Source organism: Somniosus microcephalus, chromosome 33, assembly GCF_052327205.1.
Source record: "Somniosus microcephalus isolate GS21.2 chromosome 33, FLI_Smic_1.0, whole genome shotgun sequence".
NCBI lineage: Eukaryota > Metazoa > Chordata > Chondrichthyes > Squaliformes > Somniosidae > Somniosus > Somniosus microcephalus.
In genome coordinates this window covers 36,035,526-36,053,455 of record NC_141019.1, presented here as the reverse complement: position 1 = coordinate 36,053,455, position 17,930 = coordinate 36,035,526, and the positions used below count along the sequence as shown (strand labels likewise).

At 51.6% G+C, this 17,930-nt stretch overlaps 1 protein-coding gene across 1 annotated transcript in view; it reads left to right on the top strand.

Moving 5' to 3' along the window:
* LOC147097166 (prolow-density lipoprotein receptor-related protein 1-like) overlaps positions 1-17,930 on the top strand; it is a 325,180-nt gene that overhangs the window by 175,506 nt on the left and 131,744 nt on the right. The window contains 3 exon segments of the mRNA XM_085972535.1: positions 1,120-1,269; positions 13,567-13,704; positions 15,984-16,109. Coding sequence (XP_085828661.1) covers positions 1,120-1,269; positions 13,567-13,704; positions 15,984-16,109 — 414 coding nt within the window.

Sequence of the window (17,930 nt, the reverse complement as noted above, 5' to 3'; positions counted from 1 at the left end):
TCACTCCCTGCCTGCTCTTTCCCCCGTAGCCCTGTGAATTCGACCTCTTCACGTACACGTCCAATTGCCTTTTGAAGGTTGCTGTGTGTAATGAAATCTGATTGGCTTGCCTGTATTTGTTTTGCACTCATGTATATTACCCTCCCCCACACGGTGTATAGTTTCACTTCCTCTTCCCTGACTTCTCTGACTCATTCCTGTGAGCCAGTCAGTGTGTTGAGATGTTAGCTCTGATCTTAGTGATTAAAAGCCAACTTGTTAAAGTCTGTAACTCCTAGTTTTGTGGTTATTGAAGGCACATCACTGTGCCACCTGCTTCCGCCACCCTTTCAGGTAGCGCGTCCCAGATCTTAACATCCCTCCATTAGCCTTTTTCATAGAATCATAGATGAATACAGCGCAAAAGGAGGCCATTCGGCCTATCGAGTCTGCGCCGGCTCTTCTGAAGAGTTACATGTCTTGAGAACAAGATTTAGGAGCAGGAGTCGGCCATTCGGCCTGCTCGAGCCTGCTCCGCCATTCACTAAGATCATGGCTGATCTTCGACCTCAACTCCACTTTCCTGCCCGATCCCCACAGCCCTCGATTCCCCGAGAGTCCAAAACTCTCGATCTCAGCCTTGAATACACTCAACGACTGTGAGCATCCACAGCCCTCTGGGGTAGAGAATCCCAAAGGTTCACCACCCTCTGAGTGAAGAAATTTCTCCTCATTTCAGTCCTAAATGGCCGGCCCCTTATCCTGAGACTGTGACCCCTGGTTCTAGACTCTCCAGCCAGGGGGAAACAGCCTCTCAGCATCTACCCTGTCAATCCCCCTCAGAATCTTGTATGTTTCAATGAGATCACCTCTCATTCTTCTAAACTCCAGAGAGTATCGGCCCAGTCTACACAATCTCTCCCCATAGGACAGCCCTCTCATCCCAGGAATCAGTCTGGTGAACCTTTGTTGCTCTCCCTCTAAGGTAAGTATATCCTTCCTTGGGTATGGAGACCAGAACTGTGCACAGTGCTCCAGGTGCGGTCTCGCCAGAACCCTTTCGCTCCTTTCACGGTCCGACCCCCGTTTCCATTCTGTGCTGTCCCGCCCTTGTCTGATGGTTTGGGGTTTTGATTGCAGGGCTGTCGATTGATTACGGGGAGAATAAGCTGTACTGGATCAGCTCGGGCAACGGGACCATCAACACGTGTAACCTGGACGGCAGCGGTCTGGTGGTGATCGACACGGTCAAGAACAAACTGACCAAAGCCACGGCGCTGGCCATAATGGGTAAGTTCCTCTTGAGCGAAGTCGAGCATGTATCCTCTGGGTCTGTGTGCAAAGTTAGGTCCTTGTTGGGAAGAGCGGGTGTCGGGTGGGGTCGGGATTTGGGTGGGGTCGGTTTGCACTCTTCATAGAATAGCACCGCGCAGGAGGGACTAAATGTAACATTTCCAAATTTGATGCTGACACAAAGCTAGGTGGCAGTGTCAGTTGCGCAGAGGATGTGAAGAGGCTTCAAGGGGATCTCGACAGACTCAGTGAGTGGACGAGAACATGGCAGATGGGATATAATGTGGATAAATGTGAAGTTATCCACTTTGGTAGAAAAAACAGAAAGGCAGAGTATTTCCTAAATGGTGAAAGATTGGGGAATGCAGATGCTCAAAGGGACCTGGGTGTCCTTGTACATGAGTCACTGAAAGTGAATGTGCAGCAAGCCATTAGGAAGGCAAATGGTATGCTGGCCTTCATTACAGGAGGATTTGAGTACAGGAGTAAAGAAGTCTTACTCCAATTATACAGGGCCTTGGTGAGATCACACCTGGAGTACTGTGTACAATTTTGATCTCCTTACCTAAGGAAGGATATACTTGCCATAGAGGGAGTGCAACGAAGGTTCACGAGATTGATTCCTGGGATGGCGGGACTGTCGTATGAGCAGAGATTGAGTAAACTAGGCCTGTATTCTCTTGAATTCAGAAGAATGAGAGGGGATCTCATTGAAGCATACAGAATTATTCCAGGGCTTGATAGGGTGGATGCTGGGAGAATGTTTCCCTTGGCTGGGGAGTCTGGAACCAGGGGCCACAGCCTCAGGATAAAGGGTCGGCCATTCAGGACTGAGATGAGGAATTTCTTCACACAGAGGGTGGTAAATCTTTGGAATTCTCTGCCGCAGAGGGCTGTGGAGGCTCAGTCATTGGGTATATTCAAAACAGAAGTCGATCGATTTCTGACGAGTAAGGGCATCGAGGGATACGGCGATAGGGCCGGTGAATGGAGTTGAGGTCGATGATCAGCCATGATCTCATTGAATGGCGGAGCAGGCTCGAGGGGCCGAATGGTCTGCTCCTGCTCCTATTTATTATGTACTTAAGGAGTCCATTCGGCCCATCGAATCTGCTCCGCCATTCAATATGATCATGGCTGATCCTCTATCTCAATACCATATTTCCGCTCTCTCCCCATACCCCTTGATGCCTTTTGTGTCTAGAAATCTATCTATCTCCTTCTTAAATATATTCAGTGACTTGGCCTCCACAGACTTCTGTGGTAGAGAATTCCACAGGTTCACCACCCTCTGAGTGAAGAAATTTCTCCACATCTCAGTCCTAAATGTCCTACCCCGTATCCTGAGACTGTGACCCCTCATTCTGGAGCCCCCCAGCCAGGGGAGACATCCTCTCTGCATCCAGTCTGTCTAGCCCTGTCAGAATTTTATACGTTTCAATGAGATTCCCCTCTCATTCTTCTAAACTCTAGTGAATACAGGCCTAGTCGGCCCAATCTCTCCTCATACGTCATTCCTGCCATCCCAGGTATTAGTCTGGTGAATCTTCGCTGCACTCCCTCTATGGCAAGTACAGGAAACTTTGTGCTATCCGGCACCGACGGGACCGAGCTGTTGCCGTCCCATCAAAACTGCCGGACAAACCAGCGCTAATGTTGAAACATACGGAGATTTTGAGCTCCGTATCTGGCAACAAACCCTGTCTTCTAAACAGTCGGCCGTACCTTGCAAGCGTCTCTGTAGCTTAGCAACAGCTTCAGCGAGACCTTGCAGAGCCTGACTGGTGGGGAAAAAAAAGCAACTGAAGGAAATAAAAACGAACGAAACGGCTCCTGATTTTTGCTGGTGGCTCGAGCATTCCGGACAGTTAACCTCCGGATAAACCAAAGTTTCCTGTATATCCTCCCTCAGATAAGGCGACCAAAACTGCACACAGTACTCAAGGTATGGTCTCACCAAGTTAGCCCCTCTTTACCCATATCCCTGCAACTTCTTCTCCTTCAAGTATTTATCATCTGCTCCCACCGCTCTATCAGGCAGCGCGTTGCAGATCACAACAACTCGCTGCGTAAAAAAGTTTTCCCTCCTGTCGCCTCTGGTTCTTTTGCCAATCGCCTTAAATCTGTGTCCTCTGGTTACCGACCCTCCTGCCACTGGAAACAGTTTCTCCTTATTTACTCCATCAAATCCCCATCTAATTTTGAACACCTTTATTACATCTCCTCTCAACCTTCTCTGCTCTAAGGAGAACAACCCCAGCTTCTCCAGTCTCTCCACATCACTGAAGTCCCTCATCCCCTGGTACCATTCTGGTCAATCTCCCCCTTAACCTTCTCTGCTCTAAGGAGAACAATCCCAGCTTCTCCAGTCTCTCCACGCAACTGAAGTCCCTCATCCCCTGGTACCATTCTGGTCAATCTTCCCCTTAACCTTCTCCGCTCCAAGGAGAACAACCCCAGCTTCTCCAGTCTCTCCACATCACTGAAGTCCACTCATCCCTGGAACCTGGTCGAATAGCTCGCATTCCGGCCACGCGGGAAGAGCTGTCGCTTGTGGGGGGGGGGGAGGCTGCCCGATTGCCAATCGCGCCCGTGTTAGCTGCTGCACATCACTGCGACACTCTGAAGGTTTAAGCGCCTACCCCACCCCCATCAGCACCTCCTAAACCCGCGACCTCTACCACCTAGAAGGACAAGGGCAGCAGGCGCGTGGGAACAGCACCACCTCCAAGTCATGAGTCTCGGCTTGAATTTCCAAGCCCTTTGGAGGCGGGAGTGGGGGGAAAATTGCAGAACCGGGGGGGCAGGAACCCATCCCGCCCTCAACCCGCCTCCGTGCCAATGCCCCAGGAGGCGGGTGTCCAACCTGTGCTGGGAGCCGCCTCCCCGAGGCGGGAAGGGGATTAGTGCCAATTAACTGCCTGGTAACAGGTAGTTAACAGGCTGTTTTTAGCCTAATCCCTATTTTTAGCCCTGAAGTGTGGGATTCCTGACGGCTCCAAACCACGCCAAGTTAGCGAGGCGGACCGTCGGGATGAAGGGTTTGGAGGGGGTCGAGATGTCCGGTGTTCAGGTGAGTGATGGGTGCGTGAGTGCAGAGGTAAGTGTGTTTGGTGTGTGTAAAGTGTTTAAAGAAGTTTTACTTACCTTTACAGCCTTCCTTCCTACAGGTCTCGGGCGTCCCTCATCTCACCGGCACAGAAAGCAGAATGGCCGCGAGCTGTCAAAATCTGCAGCATTCAGCTTTCTGTTCTGGAGAGCTCTCTAACTGAGTCTGTGGAGAAAGACTCAAGTTAGAAGTCAGGTTGTCAGTGTTTGACAGCTTCGTAGAGCTGTGAAACGCTGATATTTCATCTGTCAAAAGCTCTTGACAGATGAAATGTCAATCTGTGACGTCACCTGTAACCGGGTGTCCCTTAATTGGCCTGCTGGGCGGGCTCAACAAGGTCAATCGAGGGAAAATCGCGTGGGTTGGCCACAAATCGATGGAGACGGGACTACAACCCAAAAAGTGGGAGTCCAGCCTCCATCACATCCCCATTGACAAAATCCAGCCCATAGTCATAGATTTATACAGCACAGAAAGAGGCCCTTCGGCCCATCGTGTCCGCGCCGGCCATCAAGCCCCGTCTATTCTAATCCCATTTTCCAGCACTTGGTCCCTAGCCTTGTATGCTATGGCGTTTCAAGTGCTCATCTAAATGCTTCTTGAATGTTGTGAGGGTTCCTGCCTCTACCACCCTTTCAGGCAGTGAGTTCCAGATTCCAACCACCCTCTGGGTGAAAAAGTTTTTCCTCAAATCCCCTCTAAACCTCCTGCCCCTTACCCTGAAACTATGCCCCCTGGTTATTGACCCCTCTACGAAGGGGAAAAGTTCCTTTCTATCTACCCTATCTATGCCCCTCATAATTTTGTACACCTCAATCAGATCCCCCCCTCAGCCTTCTCTGCTCTCAGGAAGTCGCACACCATCCTGACTTGGAAGTATATCGGCCGTTCCTTCATGTTCGCTGGGTCAAAATCCTGGAACTCCCTCCCGAACAGCGCTGTGGGAGCACCTTCACCACACGGGACTGCAGCGGTTCAAGAAGGCGGCTCACCACCACCTTCTAGAGGGCACCTAGGGGACGGGCAATAAATGCTGGGCCGTGCCAGCGACGCCCACATCCCGGGAATGAATTATAAAAAAAACTAATGACACACCCCCCCCCCCCCCGCTGCCCCCCCCCACCACCTTGCTGAAAAGTGAGGCGTGTGTGGATGTCAGGCGAGATCATTAATGGGCTTGCATGTGATGCGAGGTACTGGAAGATTCCTAGTTCCTGTTGGCCTTCATCTCAAGGAGGGAGCTGGAATATAAAAGGGGTGGAAGTTTTTCTTCAGTTGTATAAAGTCTGGCTGGAGTCGCTGCGTTCAGTTCTGGGCCCCTCACCTCAGGAAGGATATATTTGCCTTGGAGGGGGAGAAGCGCAGATTCACCAGAACGATACCACGGGGGCTAAAAGGGGTTAAATCACCAGGACAGGTTGCACAGACTAGGCTTGTGTTCCCTCGAGTTTAGAAGGTTAAGTGGATGATCTAATCGAGGTGTTTAAGAGGATTAAAGGATTCGATAGGGTCGATAGAGAAACTATTTCCTCTGGTGTGGGGTTAGTCCTGAACAAGGGGGGGGCGTAACCTTAAAATTAGAGCCAGGCCGTTCAGGGGTGATGTCAGGAAGCATTTCTTCACACAAAGGGTAGTGGAAATCTGGAACTCTCTCCCCCAAAAAGCTGTCTAGGCTGGAAGTCAATTGGCGCTTTCAAAACCGAGATCGATAGTTGGGTAAAGGTATTAAGGGATACGGAACCGAGGCGGGTAGATGGAGTTAAGATGCAGATCAGCTGTGACTTAATTGAATGGTGGAGCAGGCTCGAGGGGACTGAATGGCCTCCTCCTGTTCCTAATGTAAGAGGCTCGAGGGGGGCTGAATGGCCTCCTCCTGTTCCTAATGTAACAGGGCTCGAGGGGACTGAATGGCCTCTTCCTGTTCCTAATGTAACAGTCTCGAGGGGGCTGAACGGCCTCCTCCTGTTCCTAATGTAACAGGCCCGAGGGGAGCTGAATGGCCTCCTCCTGTTCCTAATGTAACAGGCTCGAAGGGGACTGAATGGCCACCTCCTGTTCCTAATGTAACAGGCTCGAGTGGGGCTGAATGGCCTCCTCCTGTTCCTAATGTAACAGGCTCGAGTGGGGCTGAATGGCCTCCTCCTGTTCCTAATGTAACAGTCTCGAGGGGGCTGAACAGCCTCCTCCTGTTCCTAATGTAACAGGCTCGAGGGGAGCTGAATGGCCTCCTCCTGTTCCTAATGTAACAGGCTCGAAGGGGACTGAATGGCCACCTCCTGTTCCTAATGTAACAGGCTCGAGTGGGGCTGAATGGCCTCCTCCTGTTCCTAATGTAACAGGCTCGAGGGGGCTGAATGGCCTCCTCCTGTTCCTAATGTAACAGGCTCGAGTGGGGCTGAATGGCCTCCTCCTGTTCCTAATGTAACAGGCTCGAGGGGCTGAATGGCCTCCTCCTGTTCCTAATGTAACAGGCTCGAGTGGGGCTGAATGGCCTCCTCCTGTTCCTGTGTTCCGAGAAACTGAGCCCTGCAGAGTCCTTCACCTTCCGTTGAAGCCGGGAGATAGCGCTGAGGAGTGCTTGCTGAAGACTTGCGTTTGAAAGGACAGGGGCTGAATTGTAAGTGGAAAGCAGTAGTTGGCACGTCTGCAGCAGTGTGCATTCTCATTAATCAGCTGCGATCTCTGCGCTCCCAATTCCAGTACAGTAAATAATAAATGAAAAAAGCCTTTTGTCTGGAAAAATTACCTTCACTGATTAAAGAGCCGAGCCTCGGCATCTTGTCAGTGGCCTGTGTTCCCCCAGCGTGCCTGTAAATTACCCTGATCGATGCTGCACGGCCTCGGAGATTTATTCGTTTATTCATCCGGCCGGGCCTTTCCAAATCAGTTAATTAACCGCAAAATGAACACAGGCTTTTGATCTTCGACGCCGAAGAAGTCAAGCGGATCGAGCGAAAAGCGAAGCTGCTCGCTTCCCCCACCCCCCCCCCCCCCGCCCCACTCACGCACTCACTTCAGCTGCCTGGGCCCCGAGCTCTGGAATTCCCTCCCTAAACCACTCTGCCTCTCTCTCCTTAAAGACGCTCCTTAAAACCTCCCTCTGTGACCAAGCTTCGGTTCACCTGTCCTAATATCGCCTCGTGTGGCTCGCTGTCAAATTTTGTCTGATTTACGCTCCTGTGAAGCGACTTGGGACCTTGTACTATGTTCAAGACGCTGTGAAAATGGGAGTTGCTGCTGCCTTCTCTGCTAGATAGTGATCTGGTAGAGTGCTTAGATTAATAAACGACATTGTGCGCAGGTTTCTTAGTGAATATCCATCATGATAGAACAGGAAATGTCTTGGCTCTAGTCCTTTTAATTAAGGTTACCATAATGGATTTCCAACTCTTTTCTGTATCTAGATGGTGAAGCCTTCCTCATATTTGCTGCCCCTCCGACAGTGCGGCGCTCCCTCAGTACTGCCCCTCCGAGAGTGCGGCGCTCCCTCAGTACTGCCCCTCCGAGAGTGCGGCGCTCCCTCAGTACTGCCCCTCCGAGAGTGCGGCGCTCCCTCAGTACTGCCCCTCCGAGAGTGCGGCGCTCCCTCAGTACTGCCCCTCCGAGAGTGCGGCGCTCCCTCAGTACTGCCCCTCCGAGAGTGCGGCGCTCCCTCAGTACTGCCCCTCCGAGAGTGCGGCGCTCCCTCAGTACTGCCCCTCCGAGAGTGCGGCGCTCCCTCAGTACTGCCCCTCCGAGAGTGCGGCGCTCCCTCAGTACTGCCCCTCCGAGAGTGCGGCGCTCCCTCAGTACTGCCCCTCCGAGAGTGCGGCGCTCCCTCAGTACTGCCCCTCCGAGAGTGCGGCGCTCCCTCAGTACTGCCCCTCCGAGAGTGCGGCGCTCCCTCAGTACTGCCCCTCCGAGAGTGCGGCGCTCCCTCAGTACCGCCCCTCAGACAGTGCGGCGCTCCCTCAGTACCGCCCCTCCGACAGTGCGGCGCTCCCTCAGTACCGCCCCTCCGACAGTGCGGCGCTCCCTCAGTACCGCCCCTCCGACAGTGCGGCGCTCCCTCAGTACCGCCCCTCCGACAGTGCGGCGCTCCCTCAGTACCGCCCCTCCGACAGTGCGGCGCTCCCTCAGTACCGCCCCTCCGACAGTGCGGCGCTCCCTCAGTACCGCCCCTCCGACAGTGCGGCGCTCCCTCAGTACCGCCCCTCCGACAGTGCGGTGCTCCCTCAGTACTGCCCCTCCGCTACCCACTGAGCCAAGGCTTAAAATTCTCATCCTCATTTTCAAATCCCTCCATGGCCTCCTTGCCCCTCTGCCCTATCTCTGTAACCTCCTCCAGCCCCCTACAACCCTCCCTATCTCTGTAACCTCCTCCTGCCCCCTACAACCCTCCCTATCTCTGTAACCTCCTCCAGCCCCCTACACCCCTCCCTATCTCTGTAACCTCCTCCAGCCCCGACAACCCTCCCTATCTCTGTAACCTCCTCCAGCCCCCTACAACCCTCCGAGATCTCTGCGCTCCTCCAATTCTGGCCTCTTGAGCATCCCCCGATTTCCATCGCTCCACCATTGGCGGCCGTGCCTTCAGCCGCCTGGGCCCCGAGCTCTGGAATTCCCTCCCTAAACCTCTCCGCCTCTCTCTCTCCTCCTTTTAAAACCTCCCTCTGTGACCAAGCTTCTGTTCACCTGTCCTAATATCTCCTCGTGTGGCTCGGTGTCAAATTTTGTCTGATTTACGCTCCCGTGAAGCGCGGTTTACTAGGTTAAAGGCGCCGCATAATTCTTTTTCAAGGAGGCTTTGAGGGTGTCCTTGAAGCGTTTCCTCTGCCCACCTGGGGCTCTCTTGCCGTGCCGGAGCTCCGAGTCGAGCGCTTGTTTTGGGAGCCTCGTATCGGGCATGCGGACAATGTGACCCGTCCATCGGAGCTGATCGAGCGTGGTCAAAGCTTCGATGCTGGGGATGTTGGCCTGAGCGAGAACACCGACGGTGCGCTTATCCTGGCCAATGGATTTGCAGGATCTTGCGGAGGCAGCGTTGGTGGTACCTCTCCAGTGCTTCGAGGTGCCTGCTGTACATGGTCCATGTCTGTGAGGCATACAGCAGGGCGGGTATCACTGGTGCTCTGTAGACCATGAGCTTAGTGCCAGGTTTGAGGTCCTGGCCTTCAAACACACTCTTCCTCAGGCGACCAAAGGCTGCACTGGCACACTGAAGGCAGTGTTGGACTTTGTCGTCGCATGCTCCATGTGCCCTAATTTGGTTCAGCAACTGGCGTAAGGAAGCATAGAAGATAGGAGCAGGAGTAGGCCATTCGGCCCCTCGAGCCTGCTCCGCCATTCAATGAGATCATGGCTGATCATCCAAATTCAGTACCCTGTCCCTGCCTTCTCCCCATATCCCTTGATCCCTTTAGCCTTAAGAAATATATCCAACTCCTTCTTGAATATATTTAATGAATTGGCCTCAACTGCCTTCTGTGGTAGAGAATTCCACAGGGTCACCACTCTCTGGGTGAAGAAATTCCTCCTCATCTCTGTCCTAAATGGCTTACCCCTTATCTTTAGACTGTGACCCCCTGGTTCTGGACTCCCCCGCCATCGGGAACATCCTTCCTGCATCTAGTCTGTCCAGTCCTGTTAGAATTTTATAAGTTTCAATGAGATCCCCTCTCATTCTTCTAAACTCCAGCGAGTATAAGCCCAATCGACCCAATCTCTCCTCATACGTCAATCCTGCCATCCCAGGTATCAGTCTGGTGAATCTTCGCTGCACTCCCTCCATGGCAAGAACATCCTTCCTCAGATAAGGCGACCAAAACTGCGCACAATACTCAAGGTGTGGTCTCACCAAGGCCCTGTACAACTGCAGCAAGACATCCTTGTTCCTGTACTCGAATCCTCTCGCTACGAAGGCCAACATACCATTTGCCGCCTTCACCGCCTGCTGCACCTGCATGCTTACCTTCAGCGACTGGTGCACAAGGACACCCAGGTCTCGTTGCACTTCCCCTTCTCTCAATCCATTGCCGTTCAGATAATAATCTGCCTTCCTGTTTTTGCCACCAATGTGGATAACCTCGCATTTATCCACATTATACTGCATCTGCCCAATCACCCAACCTGTCCAAATCATCCTGGAGTTTCTCGGCATCCTCCTCACAGCACACACGCCCACCCAGCTTTGTGTCGTCTGCAAACTTGGAGATATTACATCTAGTTCCCTCGTCTAGATCATTAATATATATTGTGAATAGCTGGGGTCCTAGCACCGATCCCTGCGGTACCCCACAAGTCACTGCCTGCCACTCGGAAAAAGACCTGTTTATTCCAACTCTTTGCTTCTAGGCACTTGGTCTAAGCGTTAAACAAAGCTTTAATCGACTGTTTTACGACATGGAGTTCTAGTTGTGTCATAGAGTCATAGAGTTTTACAGCACAGAAAGAGGCCCTTCGGCCCATCGTGTCTGCGCCGCCCATCCATCCCTGTCCAGTCTAATCCCATTTTCCAGCATTTGGTCCATAGCCTTGTATGCAATGGCATTTCAAGTGCTCATCCAAATGCTTCTTGAATGTTGTGAGGGTTCCTGCCTCCACCACCCTTTCAGGCATTGAGTTCCACATTCCAACCACCCTCTGGGTGAAAAAGTTCCTCCTCAAATCCCCTCTAAATCTCCTGCCCCTTACCCTGAATCTATGCCCCCTTGTTATTGACCCCCCCACTAAGGGGAAAAGTTCCTCTTTATCTACCCTATCTATGCCCCTCATTATTTTGTACACCTCAATCAGGTCCCCCCTCAGCCTTCTCTGCTCCAAGGAAAACAACTCCAGCCTGTCCAGCCTCTCTTCATAGCTGAGGCGCTCCATCCCAGGTAACATCCTGGTGAATCTTCTCTGCACCCTCTCCAAAGCAATCACATCCTTCCTATAGTGAGGCGACCAGAACTGCACACAGTACTCCAGCTGTGGCCTCACCAGCGTTTTGTACAGCTCCATCATAACCTCCCTGCTCTTATATTCTATGCCTCGGCTAATGAAGGCAAGTATCCCATATGCCTTTTTAACCACCTTATCTACCTGCTCCGCTGCCTTCAGGGATCTATGTACATGTACACCAAGGTCCCTCTGACCCTCTGTACTTCCTAGGGTCCTACCACTCATTGTGTATTCCCTTGCCTTATTTGTCCGTCCAAAATGCATCACCTCGCACTTTTCAGGGTTAAATTCCATTTGCCACTTTTCCGCCCATCTGACCAACCCGTTTATATCGTCCTGTAGCCGGAGGCTTTCCTCCTCGCAATTTACCACCCCACCAATTTTCGTGTCATCTGCGAACTTACTGATCATACCTTTTACATTCTCATCCAAATCATTTATGTAGATCACAAACAATAAGGGACCCAGCACCGATCCCTGAGGTACCCCACTGGACACAGGCTTCCAGTCACAAAAGCAACCTTCGACCATCACCCTCTGCCTCCTGCCACTCAGCCAGTTTAGGATCCAACGCGCCAAGGCACCCTGGATCCCATGGGCTCTTACCTTCTTGACCAGTCTCCTATGCGGGACTTTGTCAAAAGCTTTACTGAAGTCCATGTAAACCACATCCACAGCATTTCCCTCATCCACCCCACTAGTCACCCTCTCGAAAAATTCGATCAGATTTGTTAGACATGATTTACCCTTGACAAAGCCATGCTGACTATCCCCGATTAATCCTTGCCTCTCCAAGTGGAGATTAATTTTGTCCCTCAGAATTTTTTCCAATAATTTCCCCACCACAGATGTTAGACTCACTGGCCTGTAATTCCCTGGTTTATCCCTGCTACCCTTCTTGAATAATGGTACTATGTTAGCTGTTCTCCAGTCCTCTGGTACATCCCCTGTGGCCAGAGAGGTTCTGAAAATTAGTGTCAGAGCCCCTGCAATCTCCTCCCTTGCCTCCCACAGCAGCCTGGGATACATCTCGTCCGGGCCTGGGGATTTATCCACTTTTTGGCCCGCTAAAACCGCGAGCACCTCCTTCCTCTCGATGCTAATATGTTCAAGTATGTCACAGTCCCCTTGCCCGATTTCTATGTCTGCATCGTCTTTCTCCATAGTGAACACAGATGCAAAAAATTCATTTAAAACCCCGCCTACATCCTCTGGCTCTACACACAGATTGCCACTTTGGTCCCTAATGGGCCCTACCCTTTCCCTGGTTATCCTCTTGCCCTTAATATACTTATAAAACATCTTAGGATTTTCCTTTATTTTGCTCGCCAGTGTTATTTCATGGCCCCTCCTCGCCCTCCTAATTTCTTTTTTAAGTATGCCCCTGCGCTTTTTATACTCCTCTAGGGCTTCTTTTGTAACTGCCAAAAGCCCCCCTTTTATTTCTAATGCATTTTTGTATATCCCTTGTCATCCAAGGTTCCCTTTGCTTGTTGGTCCCACCCTTGACCTTTACAGGAACATGTTGGCGTTGTACTCTCTCTATTTCCCTTCTGAAAGTCTCCCACTGTTTTGATGTGGATTTTCCTATAAGCAGCTGCTCCCAGTCCACTTTGGCCAGATCCTGCCTTATCATATTAAAATTGGCCTTCCCCCAATTTAGAACCCTTATTTCCGGGCCGTCTTTGTCTTTTTCCATGACCACCTTAAATCTCACCGAATTATGGTCACTGTCGCCAAAATGCTCTCCTACTGACACTTCCACCACTTGCCCGGCTACATTCCCCAGAATTAGGTCCAGTACCGCCCCCTCTCTTGTAGGACTTTCTACATGTTGGCTCAAAAAGCTCTCCTGGATGCACTTTAAGAATTCTGCACCCTGTAAGCCTTTCACACTCTGACTGTCCCAATTTATATTGGGGAAGTTGAAATCCCCCACTATTATTACCCTATTATTTTCGCACTTCTCTGAGATTTGCCTACATATCTGTTCCTCTATCTCCCCCTGACTGTTTGGGGGCCTATAGTACACTCCCAGTGTCCTTCACTAGTTCCTGTTAAGAATGTCCTGCACAAGCTGGGCCCGTGCCCGAGTATTTATACTCTCCCTGGACACCGCCACCCACAAGTCGACCAGTATTATTTCATAAGTCTTCCTTTCATGATTGACTGATTCATGTCACCAACCTCTTGTGTGGGACCTTATCGAAGGCCTTGTGAAAATCCATATACGCCTATTGAACCCCTTTTCCTTGTGTAACCAGGTGAGAAGCTCTGGTGGGCGGATCAAACGGCAGAGCAGGTGGGCACCTGCGGCAAGGACGGGTCGGACCTCGTGGTGTCGCGCAACAGTACCACCCTGGTCATGCACCTGAAGGTTTACGACGAAGAGATCCAGCACGGTAAGATTCGGGGAATGAGTTTGGGGGGGCGGTGGGGGAGGTGCTTTCCGTTTGTGGTGGGCCTGTGAAAATAGTTCCGATTTGAGAGAAGGAGACCAGGACAGGTTGGAGAAGCTGGCTTTTGTTTTTATTAGAGCAAAAAGGAGGTTGAGGGGACGCAGCGAGAATGTTTCCACTTGTGGGGGAAGAGCATAACTAGGGGCCATCAATATAAGACAGTCACTAATAAATCCAATGGGGAATTCAGGAGAAACTTCTTCACCCAGAGAGTGGTGAGAATGTGGAACTCGCTACCACAGGGAGTGGTGGAGGCGAATAGCGTAGATGTATTTAAGGGGGAAGCTGGATAAACATGAGGGAGAAGGGAATAGAGGGTTACGCAGATAGAGTTAGATGAGGAAAGACGGGAGGAGGCTCGAGTGGACCATAAACGCCGGCATGGACTGGTTGGGCCGAATGGCCTGTTTCTGAGACGCATAGGACGGGTTTGGATAGGCTAGACAGGGAAAGGCTGTTGATGGTACAAGGACTAGGGGACACAGATTTAAGGTTTTGGGCAAGAGATACAGGGGGGGGATGTGAGGAAAAACTGTTATACGCAGCGAGTGGCGAGGACCTGGAACTCGCTGCCGACGGAAGTGGTGGAAGCGGAGACACTCGATGTTTTCAAGGGGAGACTAGATAAGGCACTTGAGGGAAATAAACTTGCAGGGCTACGGGGAGAGAGCGGGAGAATGGGACTGACTGGATTGCTCTACAGAGAGCCGGCACGGACTCGATGCGCCGAATGGCCTCCTTCTGTGCCGTTATGACTCTGAGACTGGACAGACGGCGGGGGGGTGGGGTGGGGTGTGATGTGGTGTGGGGAAGACGGGTGGGAGGAAGGAACGGGCCGGGGTGAAGGGAGACGGGAAGGAGAAGACAGAGGGAGCGGGAGAGAGACTGGCAGAGAACTGATAGAGAAGTTGATTCGGCCTGTCGTGCCTGTGCCGGCTCTTTGAACGAGCTCTCCAATTAGTCCCACTCCCCCCCTGCTCTTTCCCCCGTAGCCCTGTGAATTTTTCCCCTTCAAGTATTTCTCCAATTCCCCCTTTTGAAAGTTACTATTGAATCTGCTCCCACCGCCCTTCCAGGCAGCGCGTTCCAGATCACAACAACTCGCTGCGTTAAAACATTCTCCTCATCTCCCCCCTCTGGTTCTTTTCCCGATTATCTTCAGTCTGTGTCCTCTGGTTACCGACCCTCCTGCCACTGGAAACAGTTTCTCCCTCACTACTCGATCAAAACCCCTCGTAATTCTGAACACCTCTATTAAATCTCACCTTAACCTTCTCTACTCTAAGGAGAACAATCCCAGCTTCTCCAGTCTCTCCACGTAACTGAAGTCCCTCATCCCCTGGTACCATTCTGGTCAATCTCCCCCTTAACCTTCTCTGCTCTAAGGAGAACAATCCCAGCTTCTCCAGTCTCTCCACGTCACTGAAGTCCCTCATCCCCTGGTACCATTCTGGTCAATCTCCCCCTTAACCTTCTCTGCTCTAAGGAGAACAACCCCAGCTTCTCCAGTCTCTCCGTGTAACTGAAGTCCCTCATCCCCCGGTACCATTCTGGTCAATCTCCCCCTTAACCTTCTCTGCTCTAAGGAGAACAACCCCAGCTTCTCCAGTCTCTCCACGTCACTGAAGTCCCTCATCCCCTGGTACCATTCTGGTCAATCTCCCCCTTAACCTTCTCTGCTCTAAGGAGAACAACCCCAGCTTCTCCAGTCTCTCCACATAACTGAAGTCCCTCATCCCTGGGACCATTCTGGTCAATCTCCCCCTTAACCTTCTCTGCTCTAGGGAGAACAACCCCAGCTTCTCCAGTCTCTCCACATAACTGAAGTCCCTCATCCCCTGGTCCCATTCTGGTCAATCTCCCCCTTAACCTTCTCTGCTCTAAGGAGAACAATCCCAGCTTCTCCAGTCTCTCCACGTCACTGAAGTCCCTCATCCCCTGGTACCATTCTGGTCAATCTCCTCCGCACCCTCTCCAAGGCCCTTGACATCCTTCCTAAAGTGCGGTGTCCAGAATTGGAACCCCAGCTGAGGCCGAAACAGTGATTTCATGAAGGTTCAGCCTTCGCAGGGCTGCGGGGGAAAGAGCAGGGGGGGTGGAGTGGGGATTAATTGCAGAGCTTGTTTCAAAGATCCACGATCGGGCCGAACGGCCTCCTGCTGTGCTGTATCATTCCACGGTTGACTTTTTTATTTTTTGAGACTCTGGTTGACTTCCCGCAGGCAAGAACCCGTGCAGCGAGAATAACGGAGACTGCTCCCAGCTCTGTCTGCCGACGTCCGACACCAGCAGGGCGTGCATGTGCACGGCCGGGTACAGCCTGAAGAGCGGGCAGCAATCCTGTGAAGGTGAGCTGGTGTGGGGCTGGTGGGTGCGGGGCTGGGGGGCTCGACCGGCGTTGCAGTGGCGGCAGCTCGCGCTTCGGAACGACCCGCAGCGCAGAAATGGGTGCGAAGCCAAAAGGAGGAAACATAGAAGATAGGAGCAGGAGTAGGCCATTCGGCCCCTCGAGCCTGTTCCACCATTTAATACGATCATGACTGACCATCCAAATTCAGTACCCTGTCCCTGCTTTCTCCCCATATCCCTTGATCCCTTTAGCCTTAAGAAATATATCCAACTCCTTCTTGAATATATTTAATGAATTGGCCTCCACTGCCTTCTGTGGTAGAGAATTCCACAGGTTCACCACTCTCTGGGTGAAGAAATTCCTCCTCATCTCTGTCCTAAATGGCTTACCCCTTATCCTTAGACTGTGACCCCTGGTTCTGGACTCCCCGACCATCGGGAACATCCTTCCTGCATCTAGTCTGTCGAGTCCTGTTAGAATTTTATAAGTTTCAATGAGATCCCCCCTCATTCTTCTAAACTCCAGCGAGTACAAGCCCAATCGACCCAATCTCTCCTCATACGTCATTCCTGCCATCCCAGGTATCAGTCTGGTGAATCTTCGCTGCACTCCCTCCATGGCAAGAACATCCTTCCTCAGATAAGGTGACCAAAACTGCACACAATACTCAAGGTGTGGTCTCACCAAGGCCCTGTACAACTGCAGCAAGACATCCTTGTTCCTGTACTCGAATCCTCTCGCTATGAAGGAGACTTTTTTTGAAAGCGGGAGAAGGATAGGGGTATTTGGAAAGACAGACTCGCGTTTCTCCAGCCCCCTTTCCCCACCTCAGGACGTCCCAAAGCGCTTCACAGCCAATGAAGTGCTTTTTTTGAAGTGTGGTCACTGTTGTAGTGTAGGAAATGCGGCAGCCAATTTGCGCACAGCAAGCTCCCACAAACAGCAATGTGATAAATGACCAGATCATCTGTTTTTAGTGATGTTGGTTGAGGGATAAATATTGGCCCCAGGTCACCGGGGAGAACTCCCCCCCCTGCTCTTCGAAATAGTGGCCCTGGGATCTTTTACGTCCACCTGACTGGGCCACGGTTTAACGTCTCATCCGACAGCGCGGCGCTGCCTCAGTGCGACCTAACTCCATCTACCCGCCTTTGCCCCGTATCCCTTAATACCCTTTGTGTAAAGTCTGTGGGTTGTACAGTTAATAACGACACAGACTTCAGGAATAACAAACAAACAGGTCTTTACTATTCGAAGGTCAGGGCGAATCTGCCCAAGGAATCATGCCACAACACTTATATACCGGTGTGGTCACCGTCGGTATTACAGTATACAGAAGCCAAACAAGTAGTGCCACACCTAAAGTAGTTCTCTTAAAGGTGAACGGTTACATACAATAGTTCTCTTAAAGGTAGACGGGTACATACACTACCCTTTGGTTAACAAAAATCAATCAATCTCCGATATAAAATTAACAATTGACCCCCCCCAGCATCAATTGCCGTTTGCGGGAGAGAGTTCCAAACTTCTACCACCCTTTGTGTGTAGAAGTGTTTCCCAACTTCACTCCTGAAAGGTCTGGCTCTTAATTTTTAGCCTGTGGCCCCTGGTCCTGGAATCCCCAACCAGCGGAAATAGTTTCTCTCTCTCTCTACCCTATCCGTTGCATCTCAAATCTTGAAAACTTCGATCGGATCGCCTCTTAAATTCCAGGGAATGTAGCCTGTCTCGTGACGGAGAGGCGATTAGTTCTGCCCTATCTGTTTTCCGTCCATCACCTGGGTTTGTTTAACCAGGGATATGTTTATGAGGGGGCTAT